Below are 27501 nucleotides of genomic sequence, written 5' to 3' on the forward strand. Positions count from 1 at the left end.
TATAAATAAAATGAGTGAGCTGTAAGTGATTTCACTTAGCCTTGAAATCCACTCCTGAACCCAAACTGTAATTAGGAGCAACGCAAATAACGGATTCCCACATATTTCATGTTATTACTGTCACGTCCTGAACCTTGTAAGATGTAATTTTCTATAGTAGAGTAGGTCAGGGCGTGACAGGGGGTGTTTTGTGTTTTTCTATGTTTTCTATTTCTATGTTTGTGTTCTAGGTTTTCTATTTCTATGTTGTTGTTTTTTTGGGTTGATCTCCAATTGGAGGCAGCTGGTCCTCGTTGCCTCTGATTGGAGATCATATTTAAGTTGGGCTTTTTCTTCCTGGGTTTTTGTGGGTAGTTGTTTTCCGTTTTGTATGTGTGACCTGATGGAACTGTTGGTGGTCGTTTTATTGTTTTTGTTAAGTGTTTCATTAATAAAGTAAATATGAGCACTCTACATGCTGCGCCTTGGTCCCCTAGACGACCCGCGTTACAATTACATAGCAACTGATGTCCCTAAACCTTGGCTGGGCCTGGACACGTCTGGAACAATAGTTATTACTGTACAAAGCAACTGATGTCACTAAACCTTGGCTGGGCCTGGACAGGCCTGGAACACTGGTTATTACAAAGCAACTGATGTCATTTAGCCTTGGCTGGGCCTGTACAGGCCTGGAACACTGGTTATTACTGTACAAAGCAACTGATGTCACTAAACCTTGGCTGGGCCTGTACAGGCCTGGAACACTGGTTATTACAAAGCAACTGATGTCCCTTGGCTGGGCCTGGACAGGCCTGGGACACTGGTTATTACAAAGCAACTGATGTCCCTTTGGTGGGCCTGGACAGGCCTGGAACAATAGTTATTACTGTACAAAGCAACTGATGTCACTAAACCTTGGCTGGGCCTGTACAGGCCTGGAACACTGGCTATTATGATGTCACTAAGCCTGCTGGTCCTGGATAGGCCTGGAACACTGGCTATTATGATGTCACTAAGCCTGCTGGTCCTGGATAGGCCTGGAACACTGGCTATTATGATGTCACTAAGCCTGCTGGTCCTGGATAGGCCTGGAACACTGGCTATTATGATGTCACTAAGCCTGGGCTGGTCCTGGATAGGCCTGGAACACTGGTTATTATGATGTCCCTAAGCCTGCTGGTCCTGGATAGGCCTGGAACACTGGCTATTATGATGTCACTAAGCCTGCTGGTCCTGGATAGGCCTGGAACACTGGCTATTATGATGTCACTAAGCCTGGGCTGGTCCTGGACAGGCCTGGAACACTGGCTATTATGATGTCACTAAGCCTGCTGGTCCTGGACAGGCCCGGAAGTTAATATAAGACGACCCAGACCACGTCTCAAATGGCACCCTATTCACTACATAGTGCACTACTTTTGACCACTCCTTTCTACCACATCCCTATTGGCCCTGGTCAAAAGTATGCACAATATAGGGAATAGGGTGCCATTTGGTACATAGCCCAAGAGAAGTAATAATTTATTCCTTGACTTTCCCTGCGAGAGAGAACGCTATTTTGGCAGGCAACGCTTTCATTTAGGGAACCGCAAAGAAGTCATAAATATGATCATTTGACATATTATTCATTTATTACGAGGCAATTAAGAGGAAAACTAGGACCTGTATCAATAAACGCATAGTAACATTTTCCGGACTTAAACGGCTAGCGCTTCCTACAGGCCTTCTGTATGCTGTCTCTCCATGTGGGCAGTGTTTCTGTGTGTGAGTGGTCCCAGACATACCCCTTGCGTGGAGGGAGGGATATCGTAAACCCCTTGTGTCCGAGGGTCCATTTGAGTGGATGGAGGAATATCATAGATTCCTCCTTGGGGACGAGCATTCCCATGTTGTCCGGGAGAGTGTGAGCCCATCAGTTTCCCAGGAGGAATGTCATACACCTGGAAAACACAGAGATATTCCCAAATCAGGATACCATGGATGACATTACATTTACAAGGCAGAATTAGCTATGTGAAACACAGAGGTTGTGTCTGAAATTGCTCCCTGTTCCCTTTATAGTGCACTACGTTTGGCCATGTCCCTGCACAGCTGCGTTTCATATACAGTAGCTAACTGCATACGGTGAAAGGTTCCATTTTGGACTAGTCCTGATGGAATGAAATAGGGATTGCTATAGACCGTGTGCAGTTAAGTGAGACACCTACCCCCTGTGGTCTCATGGGAGGAACATCATAGAGGTCCTGTTGGTTATGCTGACCAGCGCCGTAGGCATAGGACTGTCCCACTCCTGTCGGGGTCACCACCTGTCCACAGCAGGGGCGCGGCGGAAGAAACAACACATGGCAACAGGTTCATGACAGTTCCAACAGTGTTAGCCCTACAAATGCTTAGCCTGGGTACCAGTCAGTTTGTTTCATGTTGTCATGCCAACGAGTGGCATGATGGCACAAACAGACTGGTAACCAGGCTACCAAGTAGTGGCATGATGTCACAAACAGACTGGTACCCAGGCTACCAAGTAGTGGCATGATGTCACAAACAGACTGGTAACCAGGCTACCAAGTAGTGGCATGATGTCACAAACAGACTGGTAACCAGGCTACCAAGTAGTGGCATGATGTCACAAACAGACTGGTACCCAGGCTACCAAGTAGTGGCATGATGTCACAAACAGACTGGTACCCAGGCTACCAAGTAGTGGCATGATGTCACAAACAGACTGGTACCCAGGCTACCAAGTAGTGGCATGATGTCACAAACAGACTGGTACCCAGGCTACCAAGTAGTGGCATGATGTCACAAACAGACTGGTACCCAGGCTACCAAGTAGTGGCATGATGTCACAAACAGACTGGTAACCAGGCTACCAAGTAGTGGCATGATGTCACAAACAGACTGGTACCCAGGCTACCAAGTTGTGGCATGATGTCACAAACAGACTGGTAACCAGGCTACCAAGTAGTGGCATGATGTCACAAACAGACTGGTACCAGGCTACCAAGTTGTGGCATGATGTCACAAACAGACTGGTACCCAGGCTACCAAGTAGTGGCATGATGTCACAAACAGACTGGTACCCAGGCTACCAAGTAGTGGCATGATGTCACAAACAGACTGGTAACCAGGCTACCAATTGCTAGCCCCACATCCTGTATATTCACCCTATATGTCCTATGAGTTGATAATGTAGTCCCTGAGTCACTGTGACTCTAAACCTGCATATCTCTCCTGATATCATAGCTGGGTCACATTCATTAGAGCACACGGTAGTAAAACATTTTGCAGTGGAAAACAAAAACAGATGTTTCCTATTGGACATGTTCAAGTATTCCCCCCTCCCCTCCATGCCTTTTTCAGTCTGTTTTCTTCCGTTTGGGGACTAGTGTATATGAATGACCCTGTTCTCTGTTAGTGTCCCAAATTGCACCCTATACTACTTTTGACCAGGGCCAAAAGTAGTGCACTATATAAGTAATAGGGTTCGATTTGGGATGCAGCCCCAGTCAGTCCTCTCCTTATGTGACCCTGCAGCAGTAATAACGACTCAGACCAAATCAGTCCTGACTGTGCATGTCTCAGCTGTGCATGTCTCAGCCTACTCGCGGAGCGCCCTCCAAACCCAACCATGTGATAAACAGAAGCCTGGCAAGCAAAGGGCCAATGATGTGGGAGAAGGCTAGATCCAACCACTTAGGTAGCGGAGCTACGGTCAGAAATGTCACAGAAAAGCCATGGTCTACGTCCCAGGGCTGGAAAACTGGAACCATACATACGCCTTCCATTTCTAACGCCAGAGAGACTGCCTCTCAAATCGCACCCTATGCCCTAAGTAGTGCATAGGCTTATAGGGCTAGGGTCAAACGTAGTGCACTATATAGGGAATAGGGTGCCATTTGGGATGCACACAGAGGTCTCTTATTTAGTCCCTGTGTAGCCGTTCTAATACCTCCTCTCATTGACAAATAAACATCCGAATGATCAAAGGTATAACCCCAGCATTAGACCCCATCCATCCACCAGACTAAGATGAATGCCTCAGTGGACAGAGACAGAGGGAGGGAGAGAGAGACAGAGAGAGAGACATAGAGAGAGAGGGAGAGACATATCGAGAGGGAGAGACACACAGAGAGAGAGGGAGAGACACAGAGACAGAGAGAGAGACAGTGAGGGAGAGAGAGAGAGAGACAGAGAGCGAGACAGAGGGAGAGAGTGAGACAGAGAGACAGAGAGAGAGAGAGAGAGAGAGAGAGAGAGACAGAGACAGAGAGACACAGATGTAGACTCTGGGGGAAGACCCTGAGTGTAGACCCTGAGTGAAGACCCTGAGTGTAGACCCTGAGTGTAGACCCTGAGTGTAGACCCTGAGTGTAGACCCTGAGTGTAGACCCTGAGTGAAGACCCTGAGTGTAGACCCTGAGGGAAGACCCTGAGTGTAGACCCTGAGTGAAGACCCTGAGTGAAGACCCTGAGTGAAGACCCTGAGTGTATACCCTGAGTGTAGACCCTGAGGGAAGACCCTGAGTGTAGACCCTGAGTGTAGACTGCTATAGAAGAACTCCATATGGTTCTCAGCTAGCCAGATCTGCGCATCCTCTCCCTGTGTGATTTAAGGTGCTCATTGTTGGCATTCCTAACCATACACCATCCCATAGGACCTATATGGCCACAGACTAAACGTTTACTCACTATACGTTGGTGTGAGTCAGCCCAGCTCTGACTGACTGAAATAATGCATCAAATCAAATTGTATTTGTTACATGCGCAGAATACAACAGCTGTAGACCTGTTAAGAAAAATATTTACTAAATAAACGAAAGTAAAAAATAAAAGAGCAACAATAAAATAACAATAACGAGGCTTTATACCGGGGGTACCGGAACAGAGTCAATGTGGAGGCTATATACAGGGGGTACCAGAACAGAGTCAATGTGGAGGCTTTATACAGGGGTTACCGGTACAGAGTCAATGTGGAGGCTTTATACAGGGGGTACGGGTACAGAGTCAATGTGGAGGCTATATACAGGGGGTACTGGTTCAGAGTCAATGTGGAGGCTATATACAGGGGTTACCGGTACAGAGTCAATGTGGAGGCTATATACAGGGGTTACCGGTACAGAGTCAATGTGGAGGCTATATACAGGGGTTACCGGTACAGAGTCAATGTGGAGGCTTTATACAGGGGGTACCGGTACAGAGTCAATGTGGAGGCTTTATACCGGGGGTACCAGAACAGAGTCAATGTGGAGGCTATATACAGGGGGTACCAGTACAGAGTCAATGTGGAGGCTATATACAGGGGGTACCAGAACAGAGTCAATGTGGAGGCTTTATACAGGGGGTACTGGTACAGAGTCAAGGTGGAGGCTATATACAGGGGTACCAGAACAGAGTCAATGTGGAGGCTTTATACAGGGGGTACTGGTACAGAGTCAAGGTGGAGGCTATATACAGGGGGTACCGGTACAGAGTCAATGTGGAGGCTTTATACAGGGGGTACTGGTACAGAGTCAATGTGGAGGCTTTATACAGGGGGTACCGGTACAGAGTCAATGTGGAGGCTATATACAGGGGGGTACCAGAACAGAGTCAATGTGGAGGCTTTATACAGGGGGTACTGGTACAGAGTCAAGGTGGAGGCTATATACAGGGGGTACCGGTACAGAGTCAATGTGGAGGCTTTATACAGGGGGTACTGGTACAGAGTCAATGTGGAGGCTTTATACAGGGGGTACTGGTACAGAGTCAATGTGGAGGCTATATACAGGGGGTACCAGAACAGAGTCAATGTGGAGGCTATATACAGGGGGTACTGGTACAGAGTCAATGTGGAGGCTTTATACAGGGGGTACTGGTACAGAGTCAATGTGGAGGCTATATACAGGGGGTACCGGTACAGAGTCAATGTGGAGGCTTTATACAGGGGGTACCAGTACAGAGTCAATGTGGAGGCTATATACAGGGGGTACTGGTACAGAGTCAATGTGGAGGCTATATACAGGGGGTACCAGTACAGAGTCAATGTGGAGGCTATATACAGGGGGTACTGGTACAGAGTCAATGTGGAGGCTATATACAGGGGGTACCGGTACAGAGTCAATGTGGAGGATTTATACAGGGGGTACTGGTACAGAGTCAATGTGGAGGCTTTATACAGGGGGTACTGGTACAGAGTCAATGTGGAGGCTATATACAGGGGGTACCAGTACAGAGTCAATGTGGAGGCTATATACAGGGGGTACTGGTACAGAGTCAATGTGGAGGCTATATACAGGGGGTACCAGTACAGAGTCAATGTGGAGGCTATATACAGGGGGTACTGGTACAGAGTCAATGTGGAGGCTATATACAGGGGGTACCAGAACAGAGTCAATGTGGAGGCTATATACAGGGGGTACTGGTACAGAGTATATGTGGAGGCTTTATACAGGGGGTACTGGTACAGAGTCAATGTGGAGGCTATATACAGGGGTACTGGTACAGAGTCAATGTGGAGGCTATATACAGGGGGGTACCAGAACAGAGTCAATGTGGAGGCTTTATACAGGGGGTACTGGTACAGAGTCAAGGTGGAGGCTATATACAGGGGGTACCGGTACAGAGTCAATGTGGAGGCTTTATACAGGGGGTACTGGTACAGAGTCAATGTGGAGGCTTTATACAGGGGGTACTGGTACAGAGTCAATGTGGAGGCTATATACAGGGGGTACCAGAACAGAGTCAATGTGGAGGCTATATACAGGGGGTACTGGTACAGAGTCAATGTGGAGGCTTTATACAGGGGGTACTGGTACAGAGTCAATGTGGAGGCTATATACAGGGGGTACCGGTACAGAGTCAATGTGGAGGCTTTATACAGGGGGTACCAGTACAGAGTCAATGTGGAGGCTATATACAGGGGGTACTGGTACAGAGTCAATGTGGAGGCTATATACAGGGGGTACCAGTACAGAGTCAATGTGGAGGCTATATACAGGGGGTACTGGTACAGAGTCAATGTGGAGGCTATATACAGGGGGTACCGGTACAGAGTCAATGTGGAGGCTTTATACAGGGGGTACTGGTACAGAGTCAATGTGGAGGCTTTATACAGGGGGTACTGGTACAGAGTCAATGTGGTGGCTATATACAGGGGGTACCAGTACAGAGTCAATGTGGAGGCTATATACAGGGGGTACTGGTACAGAGTCAATGTGGAGGCTATATACAGGGGGTACCAGTACAGAGTCAATGTGGAGGCTATATACAGGGGGTACTGGTACAGAGTCAATGTGGAGGCTATATACAGGGGGTACCAGAACAGAGTCAATGTGGAGGCTATATACAGGGGGTACTGGTACAGAGTATATGTGGAGGCTTTATACAGGGGGTACTGGTACAGAGTCAATGTGGAGGCTATATACAGGGGTACTGGTACAGAGTCAATGTGGAGGCTATATACAGGGGGTACTGGTACAGAGTCAATGTGGAGGCTATATACAGGGGGTACCGGTACAGAGTATATGTGGAGGCTATATACAGGGGTACTGGTACAGAGTCAATGTGGAGGCTATATACAGGGGGTACTGGTACAGAGTCAATGTGGAGGCTATATACAGGGGGTACTGGTACAGAGTCAATGTGGAGGCTTTATACAGAGGGTACTGGTACAGAGTCAATGTGGAGGCTTTATACAGGGGGTACCGGTACAGAGTCAATGTGGAAGATATATACAGGGGGTACCGGTACAGAGTCAATGTGGAGGCTATATACAGGGGGTACCGGTACAGAGTCAATGTGGAGGCTATATACAGGGGTACTGGTACAGAGTCAATGTGGAGGCTATATACAGGGGGTACTGGTACAGAGTCAATGTGGAGGCTATATACAGGGGGTACCAGTACAGAGTCAATGTGAAGGCTATATACAGGGGGTACTGGTACAGAGTCAATGTGGAGGCTTTATACAGAGGGTACTGGTACAGAGTCAATGTGGAGGCTTTATACAGGGGGTACTGGTACAGAGTCAATGTGGAGGCTTTATACAGGGGGTACTGGTACAGAGTCAATGTGGAGGCTTTATACAGGGGGTACCGGTACAGAGTCAATGTGGAGGCTATATACAGGGGGTACCGGTACAGAGTCAATGTGGAGGCTATATACAGGGGGTACTGGTACAGAGTCAATGTGGAGGCTTTATACAGGGGGTACTGGTACAGAGTCAATGTGGAGGCTATATACAGGGGGTACCGGTACAGAGTCAATGTGGAGGCTTTATACAGGGGGTACTGGTACAGAGTCAATGTGGAGGCTATATACAGGGGGTACCGGTACAGAGTATATGTGGAGGCTATATACAGGGGTACTGGTACAGAGTCAATGTGGAGGCTATATACAGGGGGTACTGGTACAGAGTCAATGTGGAGGCTATATACAGGGGGTACTGGTACAGAGTCAATGTGGAGGCTTTATACAGAGGGTACTGGTACAGAGTCAATGTGGAGGCTTTATACAGGGGGTACCGGTACAGAGTCAATGTGGAAGATATATACAGGGGGTACCGGTACAGAGTCAATGTGGAGGCTATATACAGGGGGTACCGGTACAGAGTCAATGTGGAGGCTATATACAGGGGTACTGGTACAGAGTCAATGTGGAGGCTATATACAGGGGGTACTGGTACAGAGTCAATGTGGAGGCTATATACAGGGGGTACCAGTACAGAGTCAATGTGAAGGCTATATACAGGGGGTACTGGTACAGAGTCAATGTGGAGGCTTTATACAGAGGGTACTGGTACAGAGTCAATGTGGAGGCTTTATACAGGGGGTACTGGTACAGAGTCAATGTGGAGGCTTTATACAGGGGGTACTGGTACAGAGTCAATGTGGAGGCTTTATACAGGGGGTACTGGTACAGAGTCAATGTGGAGGCTTTATACAGGGGGTACCGGTACAGAGTCAATGTGGAGGCTATATACAGGGGGTACCGGTACAGAGTCAATGTGGAGGCTATATACAGGGGGTACCAGAACAGAGTCAATGTGGAGGCTTTATACAGGGGGTACCGGTACAGAGTCAATGTGGAGGCTATAGACAGGGGGTACCGGTACAGAGTCAATGTGGAGGCTTTATACAGGGGGTACTGGTACAGAGTCAATGTGGAGGCTATATACAGGGGGTACCGGTACAGAGTCAATGTGGAGGCTTTATACAGGGGGTACTGGTACAGAGTCAATGTGGAGGCTTTATACAGGGGGTACCGGTACAGAGTCAATGTGGAGGCTATATACAGGGGGTACCGGTACCGAGTCAGTGTGGAGGCTATATACAGGGGGTACCGGTACCGAGTCAGTGTGGAGGCTATATACAGGGGGTACCGGTACAGAGTCAATGTGGAGGCTATATACAGGGGGTACCGGTACCGAGTCAGTGTGCGGGGGCACAGGTTATATGGGCATGTCTGTTATTGAAACATGGGAACAAACAATCCTTCTCCATTCTATTTTTCTCACGCAGACACACACGTGTACCTTTGATTGGGTACATGTGCTACCAGATACAGCAGCCAGTTACCCTTTAGAAAACGTCAAAAGAAAAGTCCTGGACTAGAAGTTCCTTGTTGCGCTCTCCGTATTCCCTACTACTCCCTATGGTGTGACTTTGTGTGGGAAAGTTGCAGCGAATGGACATTGAACACAAGGAGATCTCTGTTTGGAGTTCCTCTCTCTCCAACTCAGTCCATAGAGATGGCTAATACAGTACCTGTTGAAGGCAGAAAGCCACCGGGACCAGTCTGGACACTCAACAGGTACATGTCAGGGTCTGTGTCCTAACTGGCACCCTATACCCTATATAGTGCACTACTTTTACCAGATCACTATAGGCTCTTTGTTAAAAGTAGTGCACTATAAAGGGAATAGGGTGCCATTTGGGACGTAAACGGCCACTTTGTGCTCCCTTCTTTCTGTCACTGAGACCTCTCAGGCGATGCCAGACGCACACTGCTCATGTATTTCCCATATACACCCTCTGTTTACCCAGCAAGCTTTGCTGTTGCGGCGGGCCCGGCCAGGGTACTTGGAGCTCCTAATGGCGGTTGGGTAAATATTGACCAGACTTGTTCTTTAAGGAGGAGGTGTTTGTGTAACTTTGTGTGGAGGCAGGTAGGTGTGACTGTGTAACTGTGCGTGTGCGTGTGTGTGTGTGTGCGTGCGTGTGTGTGTGCGTGCGCGTGTGTGTGCGTGTGTGTGCGTGTGTGTGCTTGTAGGTGTGAGTGTGTAACTGTGCGTGTGTGTGTGTGTGTGTGTGAGTGTGTGTGCGTGTGTGTGTGAGTGTGTGTAAAAAGACCCACTATGAGGTTATCGTCCTTTGTCCATCACACGCTGATGACCTGATGACATGTGTCAACGGTCCCATCAGGGTCACACTAATGGTGATAATGACTCTTCCAACAACGGTCCCATCAGGGTCACACTAATGGTGATAATGACTCTTCCAACAACGGTCCCATCAGGGTCACACTAATGGTGATAATGCTTCCAACAACGGTCCCATCAGGGTCACACTAATGGTGATAATGACTCTTCCAACAACGGTCCCATCAGGGTCACACTAATGGTGATAATGACTCTTCCAACAACGGTCCCATCAGGATCACACTAATGGTGATAATGCTTCCAACAACGGTCCCATCAGGGTCACACTAATGGTGATAATGCTTCCAACAACGGTCCCATCAGGGTCACACTAATGGTGATAATGACGCTTCCAACAACGGTCCCATCAGGGTCACACTAATGGTGATAATGACGCTTCCAACAACGGTCCCATCAGGGTCACACTAATGGTGATAATGCTTCCAACAACGGTCCCATCAGGGTCACACTAATGGTGATAATGCTTCCAACAACGGTCCCATCAGGGTCACACTAATGGTGATAATGCTTCCAACAACGGTCCCATCAGGGTCACACTAATGGTGATAATGACGCTTCCAACAACGGTCCCATCAGGGTCACACTAATGGTGATAATGACGCTTCCAACAACGGTCCCATCAGGGTCACACTAATGGTGATAATGCTTCCAACAACGGTCCCATCAGGGTCACACTAATGGTGATAATGACGCTTCCAACAACGGTCCCATCAGGGTCACACTAATGGTGATAATGCTTCCAACAACGGTCCCATCAGGGTCACACTAATGGTGATAATGACTCTTCCAACAACGGTCCCATCAGGGTCACACTAATAGTGATAATAACTCTTCCAACAACGGTCCCATCAGGGTCACACTAATGGTGATAATGATGCTTCCAACAACGGTCCCATCAGGGTCACACTAATGGTGATAATGCTTCCAACAACGGTCCCATCAGGGTCACACTAATGGTGATAATGCTTCCAACAACGGTCCCATCAGGGTCACACTAATGGTGATAATGCTTCCAACATTTGACCCCGTTTGTTCCAACCGAATGGGATGATTCTATTCTATCGCTTCCATTCATCTATTCGTCCCCCATCTCTCCCTCCTTGTCCTTCCATCTCTTTAAGGCGTCCGCATGCTTCCCAGCCGAAACAGTTTCAGAAGAGTTTGTGCATATATTATGATGACATTTTTCATCTGTTTTGGACACACAACATTTTTTGCTGATGGCCAGCTAAAGTTCGGAAGTCAAAGTCTACGCCCCTTCGTCCATGATTGGTCAACCGTAGGGATTCTTCAATAAAGTCTTTGTTATCATTTAATGAGAGACGACTCGTTTTCATGCAGATTTTTTCATTGAGAAATACTGCACCAAACGTCTTAGGTAGATGTAAAATAGCCTTCCCTGTGGCTCAGTAGGTAGAGCATGGTGTTTGCAACGCCAGCATGGTGTTTGCAACGCCAGGGTTGTGGGTTTGATTCCCATGGGGGGCCAGTACAAAAATTAAAAGAATGGATGAAATGAAATGTATGCATTCACTACTGTAAGTCGCTCTGGATAAGAGCGTCTGCTAAATGACTTAAATGTAAAATTGCGAGACTAAGATTTCCTTTGCAAAAACGTCAAAATGAACGACACATTTCTTATTTGAGATTCATTCGGACTATTTTGAGATGGCTACAGCATCTACAGTACCAGTGCGCTTTTTAAATTGTTTTTCAAGCGAAAGTCTTTTAAAAGAGTATGTGAGCACACTCGTTTGGTTCAGCTAGCTGAGTTCTGCTTGGCGCCTTTACCCAGCAGAACTGAAGCATGCTGACGCCTTTACCCAGCAGAACTGAAGCATGCTGACGTCTTTACCCAGCAGAACTGAAGCATGCTGGCGTCTTTACCCAGCAGAACTGAAGCATGCTGGCGTCTTTACCCAGCAGAACTGAAGCATGCTGACGCCTTTACCCAGCAGAACTGAAGCATGCTGACGCCTTTACCCAGCAGAACTGAAGCATGCTGACGCCTTTACCCAGCAGAACTGAAGCATGCTGACGCCTTTACCCAGCAGAACTGAAGCATGCTGACGCCTTTACCCAGCAGAACTGAAGCATGCTGACGCCTTTACCCAGCAGAACTGAAGCATGCTGGCGTCTTTACCCAGCAGAACTGAAGCATGCTGGCGTCTTTACCCAGCAGAACTGAAGCATGCTGACGCCTTTACCCAGCAGAACTGAAGCATGCTGACGCCTTTACCCAGCAGAACTGAAGCATGCTGACGTCTTTACCCAGCAGAACTGAAGCATGCTGACGCCTTTACCCAGCAGAACTGAAGCATGCTGACGCCTTTACCCAGCAGAACTGAAGCATGCTGACGCCTTTACCCAGCAGAACTGAAGCATGCTGGCGTCTTTACCCAGCAGAACTGAAGCATGCTGACGCCTTTACCCAGCAGAACTGAAGCATGCTGGCGCCTTTACCCAGCAGAACTGAAGCATGCCGACACCTTCTCTCATATTACCTACCATTCCACCATCCCCACTCACCCCCCACCTTCCATCCCCCATCTACTGTTAGCCTCTGTCAGCTTTGTCACTGAGGGAGGGCAGGAGTCATGCAGGCAGACTCCAGGATATATGTGGGTACCAGTGAAATTCAATCTGCTGCCACCCAATAGGTGATTCAGAGCGTAGAGGAGAGTGGTTATTCCTCCTGTCACTCCAAAGGGAAGGGCTGTGGCAGAGTTCCTTTAATAGCATTGCCTCTTGGTTTCAAGGGGGGTTTCAAGGGGGCACCTGCGGTTGCTGAATCACAGTCGGATAGCTTTACAGTGTTATTATAGGTTACTTTTCCAGCTTTTCGCCGAATGTTCCCGTCCACAGCTCGGAGCAACGGTGGCCTATTAAAGTGACAAACTAATTAATGCAGGCAATTACGTGGACAAACCCAAGAGGCCTCAATCAGCCGTCTCCATGACGACGGTGTGACCATGTGGCCAAATCGAAATCCAAACAGAGATGGTGCATAAAGAGTGGCAAAAGGGAGCACACACACACACACACACACACACACACACACACACACACACACACACACACACACACACACACACACACACACACACACACACACACACACACACACACACACACACACACACACACACACACACACACACACACAGATTACATCGCTAATAAGGATAATATTTTATTCCCTCTGATCAAAGGGCTTCTCAAGACAGGACCCAAGTTTAATGTGATTATACTGATAGGGGGTTGTTTTAATGATGGCACGGTCATTTCCTGTTTACTTTCCAGAAATTAATTCATTATTAACATGTCCTTCTTGACTTCGTTATTCATTCATTACTTAGATGTCCCTCTTGACTTCATTAATCATTCATTATTCATTATTTAGATGTCCTTCTTGACTTCTGAGAAAGTAAAAAAAGCAGGAAGAGCGGATGAAAAATATCTGGGCTGACCCCTGACCCCTGCCAGCATAGATGTTAAACATGGGAAAATGTAAGTTACCTTTCAGCCAAGCATTTCCTGTCCTCCTTCCTTCTTTACTTTCACTCCTCTTTCTTACTCCTTTGCACTGCAGACCTTTTCCGGAAATGATCTCTCGCTCTCTCTCTCTGTATGCGGTGGCAGGACGGGGCCAATGCCTTGAGATTTATGACCTTGCCCTGGGTCAAATCACACAGGCCAGTGATTCGTCACCACGGCGACAACAGAGAGCAGACAAGTGTCTAAAGGAGTGGAGCGCCACAGGAAGGAATCATTCATTTATCTGCTGCTGGGGCCCTTCCACACATGATTAGAGGGAGAAAATATGTCTGTCAAGCCTCACAAACAAGTCCATACAGTACATTAGTGCTTAAACTGGTTACCTCGAAAATAAAATCATCGTATCAAGCTAATGGACGGCTCAGTTACCCAAGCAGTGCACTTCCTCAAGCCTCTGTGACTTGTGGGAGTTTATTAACTCACTCCCTCTGTGTTCCTGTCTGTCCTGATGGTATGTCCATAGTCCACATCAGTGAATAATAGAATCTCTATATGGGTATTTAACATAGTGACAGGAAGGGTCCATAGAAGGAGCCTTGTAAGGCAGGATGTGAAGCAGAGAAGGCGTTCCAGCCTGGTAGGAGTAGATAAGAGGCTTGGCGGGGCCTTTGAACTCCAACCCGACTCCGTCTTTGAGCGCTGTGACCTCACTGCCTGACTCACACGGGGAATTACAGAGAAACAACCGGGACGTCAAAGAGAGAGAGAAAAAAAGAAAGAGAGCGAGAGAGAGAGAGAGAGAGAGAGAGAGAGAAGGAAACAGACACACCTTTCAGAATCATAGCTGTAAAAAAATACAAATGAGAAGCAGTGCCAGTGGCTGATGATAAACTTCCCTCTAACACCAGGGTGACAAAGTGGTACAAGGCAGCTCCTGGCTTCCATGTGAGGGGCTCTTTGTGTGGCCGAGAGCCCCAGGGATGGCCTCCAGCTTCGGGCCAACACTGGGGCCTTGAATGGGGCAGCTGTGGGACGCTTTAGCTCACTCTCCCTGGAGGGTCAGTCAAGGACAGACAGGGAGAGCCATAGCATCAAACTGAGCAGCCTGAGAAAGCTAGCTAGAGCCAGTGCCAAACCTCAGTGTGCCTTTATATACCACATGAACAGAAAATAACCAGTCGCCAATCTGGATTTGCACAGCGGGGTTGACACACACAACACACACACACACACACACACACACACACACACAATGCTGGGTTCTTTCACTGTGGGGGATGGCATGTCGACACATGGTGGCTTTGGTGGAATATGAGAGGGGATCATCAGTGCAGGAGGTTGCCTCAGTGCCCATTACTATTTGATTCCTTGGAGGAGGAAGTGTGTGTGTGTGTGTGTGTGTGTATGTGTGTGTGTGTGTGTGTGTGTGTGTGTGTGTGTGTATGTGTATGTGTGTGTGTGTGTGTGTGTGTGTGTGTGTGTGTGTGTGTGTGTGTGTGTGTGTGTGTGTGTGTGTGTGTGTGTGTGTGTGTGTGTGTTTGGCAACCAGGAAATCCCCTTCTAACCAGCTCAATCAAACAGAACACCTAAACAGCATATAACCTGTCTACAGCTCTCAGCCAATCAACAACAGGGCTGAGCATTCCTCTTACTTCAGCAACCTAGACCAGGAAATAGCACCCTATTGCCCTGGTCTAAAGTATTGCATTATATATAAATATATGGAATATCAAATCAAATCAAACTTTATTTGTTATATTCGCCCTGAATACAACAGGTGTAGACCTTACAGTGAAATGCCTACTTACAAGCCCTTAGCCAACAATGCAGTTCAAGAAAGTAAAAGATTATAAAAAGTAACACAATACAATAACAATAACGAAGCTACAGTTGAAGTCAGAAGTTTACATACACTTAGGTTGGAATCATTAAAACAAATTTTTCAATCACTCCATACATTTCTTGTTAACAAACTATAGTTTTGGCAAGTCTGTTAGGACATCTACTTTGTGCATGACACAAGTAATTTTTCCAACAATTGTTAACAGACAGATTATTTCACTTACAATTCACTGTATCACAATTCCAGTGGGTCATAAGTTTACATACACTAAGTTGACTGTGCCTTTAAACAGCTTGGAAAATTCCAGAATATTATGTCATGGCTTTAGAAGCTTCTGATAGGCTAAATGACATCATTTGAGTCAATTGGAGGTGTACCTGTGGATGTATTTCAAGGCCTACCTTCAAACTCAGTGCCTCTTTGCTTGACATCATGGGAAAATCAAAAGAAATCAGCCAAGACCTCAGAATTTTTTTTGTCTGGTTCATCCTTGGGAGCAATTTCCAAACGCCTGAAGGTACCACATTCATCTGCACAAACAACAGTACGCAAGTATAAACACCATGGGACCACGCAGCCGTCATACCGCTCAGGAAGGAGACGCGTTGTGTCTCCTAGAGATGAACGTACTTTGGTGCGAAAAGTGCAAGTCAATCCCAGAACAACACAAGGAATTTGTGAAGATGCTGGAGGAAACAGGTACAAAAGTATCTATATCCACAGTAAAACAAGTACTATATCGACATAACCTGAAAGGCCGCTCAGCAAGGAAGAAGCCACTGCTCCAAAACCGCCATAAAAAAGCCAGACTACGGTTTGCAACTGCACATGGGGACAAAGATTGTACTTTTTGAAGAAATGTCCTCTGTTCTGATGAAACAAAAATAGAACTGTTTGGCCATAATGACCATCCTTATGTTTGGAGGAAAAAGGGGGGGGCTTGAAAGCTGAAGAACACCATCCCAACCGTGAAGCACGATGGTGGCAGCATCATGTTGTGGGGGTGCTTTGCTGCAGGAGGACTGGTGCACTTCACAAAATAGATGGCATCATGAGGATGGAAAATGATGTGGATATATTGAAGCAACATCTCAAGACATCAGTCAGGAAGTTAAACCTTTGTTGCAAATAGGTCTTCCAAAAGGACAATGACCCCAATCATACTTCCAAAGTTGTGGCAAAATGGCTTAAGGACAACAAAGTCAAGGTATTGGAGTGGCCATCACAAAGCCCTGACCTCAATCCCATAGAAAATGTGTGGGCAGAACTGAAAAAGCCTGGGCGAGCGTGGAGGCCTACAAACCTGACTCAGTTACACCAGCTCTGTCAGGAGGAATGGGCCAAAATTCACCCAACTTATTGTGGGAAGCTTGTGGAAGGATAACCCGAAACGTTTGACCCAAGTTAAACAATTTAAAGGTAATGCTACCAAATACTAATTGAGTGTATGTAAACTTCTGACCCACTGGGAATGTGATGAAAGAAGTAAAAGCTGAAATAAATAATTCTCTCTACTATTATTCTGACATTTCACATTCTTAAAATAAAGTGGTGATCCTAACTGACCTAAAACAGGGCATTTTTACTAGGATTAAATGTCAGGAATTGTGAAAAACTGAGTTTAAATGTATTTGGCTAAGGCGTATGTAAACTTCCGACTTCAACTGTATGTAGCGGGGGCACCGGTACCGAGTCAATGTGCGGAGGTAGAGGTTAATCGAGTAATTACAACATGTAGGTATGCATAGATAATAAACAGCGAGTAGCAGCAGTGTAAAAATAAATGGGGGGGCTGAATGTAAATAGTCCATTTGATTAATTATTCAGCAGTCATATGGCTTGGGGGTAGAAGCTGTTAAGGAGCCTTTTGGTCCTAGACTTGGCACTCCGATACCACTTGGGCTTTCCTCTGACACTGCCTAGTAAATAGGTCCTGGATGGCTGGAAGCTTGGCCCCAGTGATGTACTGGGCCATTCGCACTACCCTCTGTAGCGTCTTACGGTCAGATGCCGAGCAGTTGCCATACCAGGCGGTGATGCAACCGGTCAGGATGCTCTCGATGGTGCAGCTGTAGAACTTTTTGAGGATCTGCGGATCCATGACAAATCTTTTCAGTCTCCTGAGGGGGAAAAGGTGTTGTTGTGCCCTCTTTACGACTGTCTTGGTGTGTTTGGACCATGATAGTTTGTTGGGGATGTGGACACCAAGGCATTTCAAACTCTCAACCTGCTCCACTACAGCCCCATCCATGTTAATGGGAGCTTGTTCGGCCCTTCTTTTCTTGCAGTCCACGATCATCTCCTTTGTCTTGCTCACATTGAGGGAGAGGTTGTTGTCCATTTGGGCCTAGCTCTCTGAGTAACTCGGAGCTGGGTGGAAAACAACACAGCCCTGTCTGTCTGTCTGGACTCCACAGAGTACACAGAGCCAGCATTTCCGCTCTCTTTAATGGCCAGCAACACAGCTGAAATCTGACTGCACCACTTTGCCAAACACAGATTGGACGTTTAGACGTTGACGCAGACTCAATTTAATCTAAAACAAGGCAATTATACACTAGTATAGACACATTCATAAATTCCCATTTAATTGACCTTATTACCAAAGACTTCATTCCGTTCCCTTAGTAAAGCTCCCTATCAGTGAGAGGGGGAGTGTGATCGTGATGGTAGGACTGGTCTGTGAGTGTGATTAGGGATGTGTCTGAAATGGCACCCTATACCCTATATAGTGCACTATTTTTAACCAGAGCTCTATGGGCCCAGGTCAAAAGTAGGGCACTAGTGAATAGGGTGCCCTTTCAGACAGAGACTAGGGTGCCCTTTCAATAGGGTGCCCTTTCAGACACAGTACAGGTGGGAGTGATTAACATGCCTTGCTGTTTTCCCTGTGGGCCCTGGTCATAAGTAGCGTGCTATGAAGGGAATAGGGTGCCATTTGGGAGACAGACACAGTCTCCTAAGCACCAGCTCCCTATTTACCCCACAAACACACCTTAGTTGGTTAACGTCTCTGTAACGTCTCTGCCAACTCAAGCCATGTTGAAAATACCCACAGACAGAATACGTTTCTCCAGGTTATAATTATTTTCCCTCTCCTAAGGAGATGGAGTAGAGTACCTATCCAGTTCAGGTTAAGAACTGGTTATAATTATTTTCCCTCTCCTAAGGACATGGAGTAGAGTACCTATCCAGTTCAGGTTAAGAACTGGTTATAATTATTTTCCCTCTCCTAAGGAGATGGAGTAGAGTACCTATCCAGTTCAGGTTAAGAACTGGTTATAATTATTTTCCCTCTCCTAAGGAGATGGAGTAGAGTACCTATCCAGTTCAGGTTAAGAACTGGTTATAATTATTTTCCCTCTCCTAAGGAGATGGAGTAGAGTACCTATCCAGTTCAGGTTAAGAACTGGTTATAATTATTTTCCCTCTCCTAAGGAGATGGAGTAGAGTACCTATCCAGTTCAGGTTAAGAACTGGTTATAATTATTTTCCCTCTCCTAAGGACATGGAGTAGAGTACCTATCCAGTTCAGGTTAAGAACTGGTTATAATTATTTTCCCTTTCCTAAGGAGATGGAGTAGAGTACCTATCCAGTTCAGGTTAAGAACTGGTTATAATTATTTTCCCTTTCCTAAGGAGATGGAGTAGAGTACCTATCCAGTTCAGGTTAAGAACTGGTTATAATTATTTTACACAAGAAAGCCCAAACAGATATAATATTTGACAAAAACACAATAATTCAAACCTTGCTTACATTTGTATATTTAATTTTTATTTAACCTTTATTTAACTAGGCAAGTCAGTTAAGAACAAATTCTTATTTTCAATGACGGCCTAGGAACAGTGGGTTAACTGTCTTGTTCAGGGCAGAACGACAGATGCTTACCTTGTCAGCTCGTGGATTCGATCTTGCAACCTTTCGGTTACTAGTCCAATGCTCTGACAACTAGGCTACTTGCCGCACCATACGTTCATATATACTGTACACTATATATACAAAAGTATGTGGACACCCCTTCAAATTAGTGGATTCGGCTATTTCAGCCACACCAGTTGTTGACAGGTGTTTAAAATCAATTACACAGCCATACAATCGCCGTAGACAAGAATTGTCAACTGTAAGTGCTGTTATTGACATTCTAGACAATTATGTGCTTTCAACTTTGTGGCAACAGTTTGAGGAAGGCCCTTTCCTGTTTCAGTATGACAATGCCCCCATGCACAAAGCGAGGTCCATACAGAAATTATTTTGTCGAGATCGGCGTGGAAGAACTTGACTGGCCTGCACAGAGCCTTGACCTCAACCCCATTGAACACCTTTGGGATGAATTGGAATGCTTGCGAGCCAGGCCTAATTGCCCAACATCAGTGCCTGACCTCACTAATGCTCTTGTGGCTGAATGGAAGCCAGTCTTCGCAGCAATGTTCCAACGTCTAGTGGAAAACCTTCCCAGAAGAGTGGGGACCAACTCCATATTAATGCCCATGATTTTGGAATGAGATGTTTGACGAGCAGCTGTCCACATACTTTTGGACATGTAGTGTATCTTTCTATTATGCGTGGGACATTTTTTAAACAAATTTCCAAAATTAAAATAAATTGGAGCTGATTTGCTGGTGTTTTTACAGTCTTATGTCCAACAAATACAAATAATTATTTTGCTCAGAAAATTGGAGGGCCCGTGGGGAACTCTGCTGAAGTGTATAACTAGCTTATTACAGGATAAAAATACACAGTAGTACTGTACTGCCTGGAACCTGAATAGACATGTAGATGACTGGTGAATCCATTTGCACTGGGCTTGGTTGTTGTCTGTGAGCTGGTGTACAGTATTTGAGTAGAGACAGACCTAAATACAGGCAGCTGCTGCTGGACTCCAACAAACACCAACAGCATAAAAACACAACTTTGCACTGTTGGCTTTTCCATGAGTTGTGCCCTGTTCAGTGCCCTTCTGTGGCTTCCCTGGCCCTACATACAGTTCGCCAACACACAAATAAGCCAAATGGGAGTCTCTCTCTGTCTATGTGAATAAAAACACTGCCCTGTTCTGTGGTGAACTAACATCTCGGCACACCCTGTCCACATTTCATTTCACATTGCAGCCCTGCAATCCCTCCACCCTGTGACTGTGTCTGTGTAATGACTCTCATTAGACTGGTCTGGGGCCAGTGGCATGGCAGTAGCCTCACAGGGCAGGACAACAGAACAGGCCATGGTTTAAACTGGTCTGGGACCAGTGACGTGGTAGTACCCTCACAGAGCAGGACAACAGAACAGGCCATGGTTTAAACTGGTCTGGGACCAGTGACGTGATAGTACCCTCACAGGGCAGGACAACAGAACTGGACATGGTTTAAACTGGTCTGGGACCAGTGACGTGGTAGTAGCCTCACAGGGCAGGATAACAGAACAGGCCATGGTTTAAACTGGTCTGGGACCAGTGACGTGGTAGTACCCTCACAGAGCAGGACAACAGAACAGGCCATGGTTTAAACTGGTCTGGGACCAGTGACGTGGTAGCACCCTCACAGAGCAGGACAACAGAACAGGCCATGGTTTAAACTGGTCTGGGACCAGTCATGTGGTAGTACCCTCACAGGGCAGGACAACAGAACAGGCCATGGTTTAAACTGGTCTGGGACCAGTGATGTGGTAGTACCCTCACAGGGCAGGACAACAGAACAGGCCATGGTTTAAACTGGTCTGGGACCAGTGACGTGGTAGCACCCTCACAGGGCAGGATAACAGAACAGGCCATGGTTTAAAGCTCCATTTAATGCTCTTTGAACATCTCAGAGCCCTCTGTCTCCTGTTGCCAGGGGACCGGCTTTAGCTGAGCAGTTAGTCTTTTTCTATCTTTCTCTCTGTCTGTCTGCCCCCCCCCCTCTATCCAGCCCTCTGTCTGTCTGCAACCCCCCCCCCCCCCCCCCCCCCCACACCCCCCCCCCCCCTCACTCTCCAGTTCTCTTACCTTGCTGGGGGTGTTGTCTGCAGCCAAGGCATTCCTCTGAGGGGGGACCTGGTACACATCTTGTCCCAGGGGTACCTGGTAGATCCCTTGCTGCCCCGGGCTCTGGAGGGACGGGGGCACCTGGTACAGCCCCTGGGACGATGACACAGCCTTCTGCTGGTAGGCCAAGCCTATAGGTGATGATTGGGCGATAGGGGACTGGGCGTCGAACATTGGACCAATCAGCAGCTTGAGGCGGTTGCCCGGGGCGATGCCCTGGCGTCCGTGTAGCGAGCAGAGCCACCACCCCTCCAGGCCACCCGTGTTCTGCTCAATGATTGTTAAGATGTCCCCTTTCCGGAAGGCCAGCTCCTCCGGGGACTCTGGGACGTTGTCGTACAACGCCTTGGCCATCAGGTTCTACAGAGAGAAGAGAGGTCAGTCTACAGTCAGGAACATACTGTTAAAGAAGAGAGGTTAGTCTACAGTCAGGAACATACTGTTAAAGAAGAGAGGTCAGTCTACTGTCAGGAACATACTGTTAAAGAAGAGAGGTCAGTCTACTGTCAGGAACATACTGTTAAAGAAGAGAGGTCAGTCTACAGTCAGGAACATACTGTTAAAGAAGAGAGGTCAGTCTACTGTCAGGAACATACTGTTAAAGAAGAGAGGTCAGTCTACTGTCAGGAACATACTGTTAAAGAAGAGAGGTCAGTCTACTGTCAGGAACATACCGGACTGGGATATGTTCCGGGTTGCCTCTGAGAATATCATTAACGTTTACACGGACATGGTGACTGCGTTCATCAGGAAGTGTTTAGGGGACTTTGTTCCCACTGTGACTATTAAAACCTACCCAAACCAAAAACCGTGGATAAATGGCAGCATTCGCGCATAACTGAAAGGTGCAAACCACCACATTTAACCATGTCAAGGTGACTGGGAATATGGTTGATTACAAACAGTGTAGTTATTCCCTCCGTAAGGCAATGAAACAGTCAAAACATCAGTACAGAGACAAAGTGGAGTCGCAATTCAACAGCTCAGACACAAGACGTATGTGGCAGGGCCTCCAGACAATCATGGATTACAAAGGGAAAACCAGCCACACCGACGTCTTGCTCCCAGACAAGCTAAACACCTTCTTCAACCGCTTTGAGGATAACACAGCGCCACAGATGCAGCCCACTCCCAAGACTGTGGGCTCCGTGGCCGACGTGAGTAAGACATTCAAGTGTGTTAACCCTTGCAAGGCTGCCGGCCCAGACGGCATCCCTAGCCGCGTCCTCAGAGCATGTGCAGACCAGCTGGCTGGAGTGTTTACAGACATACTCAATCGCTCCATATCCCTGTCTGCTGTCCCCACTTGCTTCAAGATGTCCACTATCGTTCCTGTACCCAAGAAAGAAAAGGTAAATGAACTAAATGACTATCGCCCCGTAGCACTCACTTCTGTCATCATGAAGTGCTTTGAGAGGCTAGTTAAGAATCATATCACCTCTACCTCACCTGTCACCCTAGACCCACTTCAATTTGCATACCGCCCCAATAGATCCACAGACGATGCAATCGCCATCGCACTGCACACTGCCCTATTCCATCTGGACAAGAGGAATACCTATGTAAGAATGCTGTTCATTGACTACAGCTCAGCATTCAACACCATAGTACCCTCCAAACTCATCATTAAGCTTGGGCACTGGGTCTGAACCCCGCCCTGTGCAACTGTGTCCTGGACTTCCTGATGGGCCGGCCCAGGTAGTGAAGGTAGGAAACAACACCTCCACTTCGCTGATCCTCAACACAGAGGCCTCACAAGGGTGCGTGCTCAGCCCCCTCCTGTACTCCCTGTTCAACCATGACTGCGTGGCCATGCACGCCTCCAACTCAATCATGAAGCTGGTAGATGACAAATCAGTAGTAGGCCTGATTACCAACAATGACGAGACAGCCTACATGGAGGAGGTGAGGGACCTGGGAGAGTGGTGCCAGGAAAATAACCTCTCCCTCAATGTCAACAAAACAAAGGAGCTGATCGTGGACTCCAGGAAACAGCAGAGGGAGCATGCCCCTAAAGTATTCATATAGGCTTTATAAGCAGTACAGAAATTGTCACAAAACATATATATCCATAAAAACATATACTGTACAGTACTAGCCAAAAGTTTGAACACACCTACTCATTCAAGGGTTTTTCTTTATTTTTACTATTTTTATGTGTTATTTCATAGTTTTGATGTATTTACTATTGTTCTACAATGTAGAAAATAGTAAAAATGAAGAAAAACCCTGTAATGAGTAGGTGTATCCAAACTTTTGACTGGTACTGTATATATATTTTTGGAAGGTCGGGGGGGGGGGTCCCCTCGACCCATCTGGGCCCCAGCCCGACCCACAGTTTGGGAACCACTGTTCTAGTCTATGTGGCTCTTATCCACAGTTAGACCTAGGGTGAACTGTCGCATTTGTGCTTTGCAGAACTTGCAATTACCATGCAAAATTCTATTAGCGCCGATGCCAGATGTCTTTTCGACTGATTTGAATTTGATAGGATTTTCTCTCGGTCTTTGCTGGGATTGCTCCAGGGCATGGTGACCCAACTGGTTGGTTGTTGTGGTGGAGTGTGGTCATAGGAAGGGATAATGGTTCCTAACCACAGCACTAGAGATTGGAAACCCATAAGGGTTGCTGCTATTGTGTCTATAGGGGACAGACACTTGGTAAACCGACATTCAGTGCAAAACAAATATGCATACATACCGTCTGCACTATAGGCTAGCATAGCAATAAAATGGCTATCAAAACATACAACCACAAAAAGGTTCCTTACCATCACATCCCAAGCTGAGATAAACCCCCCCTGGCAGGATTGAGCTCACCGTGTAACACAAGTCCACCAGACTTACTGTTCATTTTAAATCCGCTTTTCTTCATACACAGTACAGTCAGTGTGCTTTACTGCTTTTTACTTGCTACACTAGCAGAGAACCTGAGCTGAGCTACGCTAGCAGAGAACCTGAGCTGGGCTGGGCTAGCAGAGAACCTGAGCTGAGCTACGCTAGCAGAGAACCTGAGATGGGCTGGACTAGCAGAGAACCTGGGCTGGGCTAGCATAGAACCTGAGCTGGGCTGTGCAATCAAAGAACATGAGCATGGCTGGACTAGCAGAGAAACTGAGCTGGGCTGGGCTAGCAGATAACCTGGGCTGGGCTAGCAGAGAACCTGAGCTAGGCTAGCAGAGAACCTGGGCTGGTCTAACAGATAACCTGAGCTGGGCTGTGCTGGGCTGTGCTATCTGCTAGCCCAGCTCAGGTTCTCTGCTAACCCAGCACAGCTCATGTTCTCTGTTAGCACAGCTAAGGTTGTCTGCTAGCCCAGCACAGCTCAGGTTCTCTGATAGCACAGCCCAGCTCAGGTTATTAGAGAACCTGAGTGGGCTAGCAGGGAACCTGAGCTGTGCTATCAGAGAACCTGAGCTGGGCTAGCAGATAACCTGAGCTGGGCTAACAGAGAACCTGAGCTGGGCTGGGCCAGCAGAGAACCTGGGCTGGGCTAGCAGATAACCTAAGCTGGGCTATGCTAGCAGAGAACCTGTGCTGGGCTAGCAGAGAACCTGACCTGGGTTTGTCTAGCAGAGAACCTGGGCTGGGCTGGGCTAGCAGAGAACCTGGGCTGAGCTGGGCTATCAGAAAACATGGGCTTGACTGGGCTATCAGAGAACCTGGGCTGGGCTGGACTATCCGAGAACCTGGGCTTGACTGGGATGTCAGAGAACCTGGGCTGGACTGGGCTATCAGATAGAGTAGAGTAGGCCAGCTCAGGTTATATGATAGCCCAGCCAAGCCCAGGTTATCTGATAGCCCAGCCCAGTCCAGTCCAGCCCAGGTTCTCTGATAGAGTAGCCCAGCCCAGGTTATCAGAGAACCTGGGCTGGTCTGGGCTACTCTATCAGAAAATCTGGGCTGAGCTGGACTACTCTGTCAGAGAATCTGGGCTTAGCTGGGCTACTCTGTCAGAGAACCTGGGATGGGCTGGGCTACTCTATCAGAGAACCTGGGCTGACACAGTACAGGATCATTCATTGCCATAACTAACAGCTCATCTACAGTAACAAACAGCTCATTTTACAGTAACAAACAGCTTGTTCTACAGTAACAAATAGCTTGTTCTACAGTACAAACAGCTCAGTCTACACTAACGAACAGATCGTTCTACCGTAACAAACAGCTCGTTCTACAGTAACAAACAGCTTGTTCTTCATTAACAAACAGCTCGTTCTACAGTAACAAACAGCTTGTTCTACATTAACAAGTTCTACAATAACAAACAGCTCATTCTACAGTAACAACTACAGTAACAAACAGCTTGTTCTACCGTAACAAACAGCTCGTTATACAGTAACAAACAGCTTGTTCTACAGAAACAAACAGCTCGTTCTACAGTAACAAACAGCTCGTTCTACAGTAACAAACAGCTCGTTCTACAGTAACAAACAGCTCGTTCTACAGTAACAAACAGCTCGGTCTACAGTAACAAACAGCTCGTTCTACAGTAACAAACAGCTCGTTCTACAGTAACAAACAGCTTGTTCTACAGTAACAAACAGCTCGGTCTACAGTAACAAACAGCTTGTTCTACAGAGTTATGAATACAATACAAACACATAAACCCGTTTTCAGGAAGCACTGTCCTCTCTCTCACACACTGTCTTTCACTGTCACTCTCTTCCTCGCTCTCTCAAGCACACGTTATCTGAGCCCTTCTCTGTCACTCAAATCAAATCAAATCAAATGTATTTATATAGCCCTTCGTATATCAGCTGAAATCTCAAAGTGCTGTACAGAAACCCAGCCTAAAACCCCAAACAGCAAGCAATGCATGTGAAAGAGGCACGGTGGCTAGGAAAAACTCCCTAGGAAAAACTCCCTAGAAAGGCCAAAAACCTAGGAAGAAACCTAGAGAGGAACCAGGCTATGAGGGGTGGCCAGTCCTCTTCTGGCTGTGCCGGGTGGATATTATAACAGAACATGGTCAAGATGTTAAAATGTTCATAAATGACCAGCATGGTCACTGTGTGGGAATCATGATTCAGGAAGCATTCCTCTCAGGCTGAATGTTCCCTGGCCTTCTCCCTTTTCACACCGGCTCTGATTCTCCTGAAGATGTGTCAATTTGTAAGTCGCTCTGGATAAGAGCGTCTGCTAAATGACTTAAATGTAATATAAATGTAAATGGCACCCTATTACCTATATAGTGCACTACTTTTGACTAGGGTCAATAGGGCTCTGGTCGAAAGTAGTGCACTACGAAGGGAATAGGGTGCCATTTGTGACATACACAGGGTTCCCATGTGAACCTTAACTAGGTCGGTGGTAATCGTTATCTCTCACTGGGCGTCTCACTGGGCGTCTGGCCTCACTAGCCATTGTCTCAGTGCTCTGTCACAGTCCCCAACACTCATTGCACAATTACAGACCACAATTACCCCCCCGGCACCCGGTCGCTTGCCTGACCTCAAATGTCACGGCATGCTGCTGGCCAATGGGAGCGGATCGCTGGGCTCTGTTCTTCTTCATTATTCAGAGGATGAACGTGCTAGTTATAGTCTCGTAGGAGCAACAGAAATGCTGATTATTATGAGTATGAACTGCCTCGTTATTCCCCTGATACAGTACAAATATAGACATCTATATCCATCTAACCTCCTTTATGGATGAAGGTTTGGTTAATTGCTGAGACAACAGTTCTGAAAGCAAAGTCTCTGCTCTAGTAGGATTCCATGTAATATTTACAGACATGAGAAGGACA

The 27501-nt window shown here is 47.0% G+C and overlaps 1 protein-coding gene across 2 annotated transcripts in view; it reads right to left on the reverse strand.

The window, feature by feature from the left end:
- LOC115174093 (enhancer of filamentation 1-like) overlaps positions 1–27501 on the reverse strand; it is a 65417-nt gene that overhangs the window by 10082 nt on the left and 27834 nt on the right. For both annotated transcript variants that reach the window (XM_029732768.1, XM_029732767.1), the window contains exons 2-4: positions 21715–22113; positions 2187–2285; positions 1764–1919 (exon numbers count right to left, since the gene is read on the reverse strand). In XM_029732768.1, coding sequence (XP_029588628.1) covers positions 1764–1919; positions 2187–2285; positions 21715–22107 — 648 coding nt within the window. In that variant the 5' untranslated portion in view covers positions 22108–22113. The remainder of the gene's footprint in view (positions 1–1763; positions 1920–2186; positions 2286–21714; positions 22114–27501) is intronic.

Source organism: Salmo trutta, chromosome 34 (genome assembly GCF_901001165.1).
Source record: "Salmo trutta chromosome 34, fSalTru1.1, whole genome shotgun sequence".
NCBI classification, from domain to species: Eukaryota; Metazoa; Chordata; class Actinopteri; order Salmoniformes; family Salmonidae; genus Salmo; species Salmo trutta.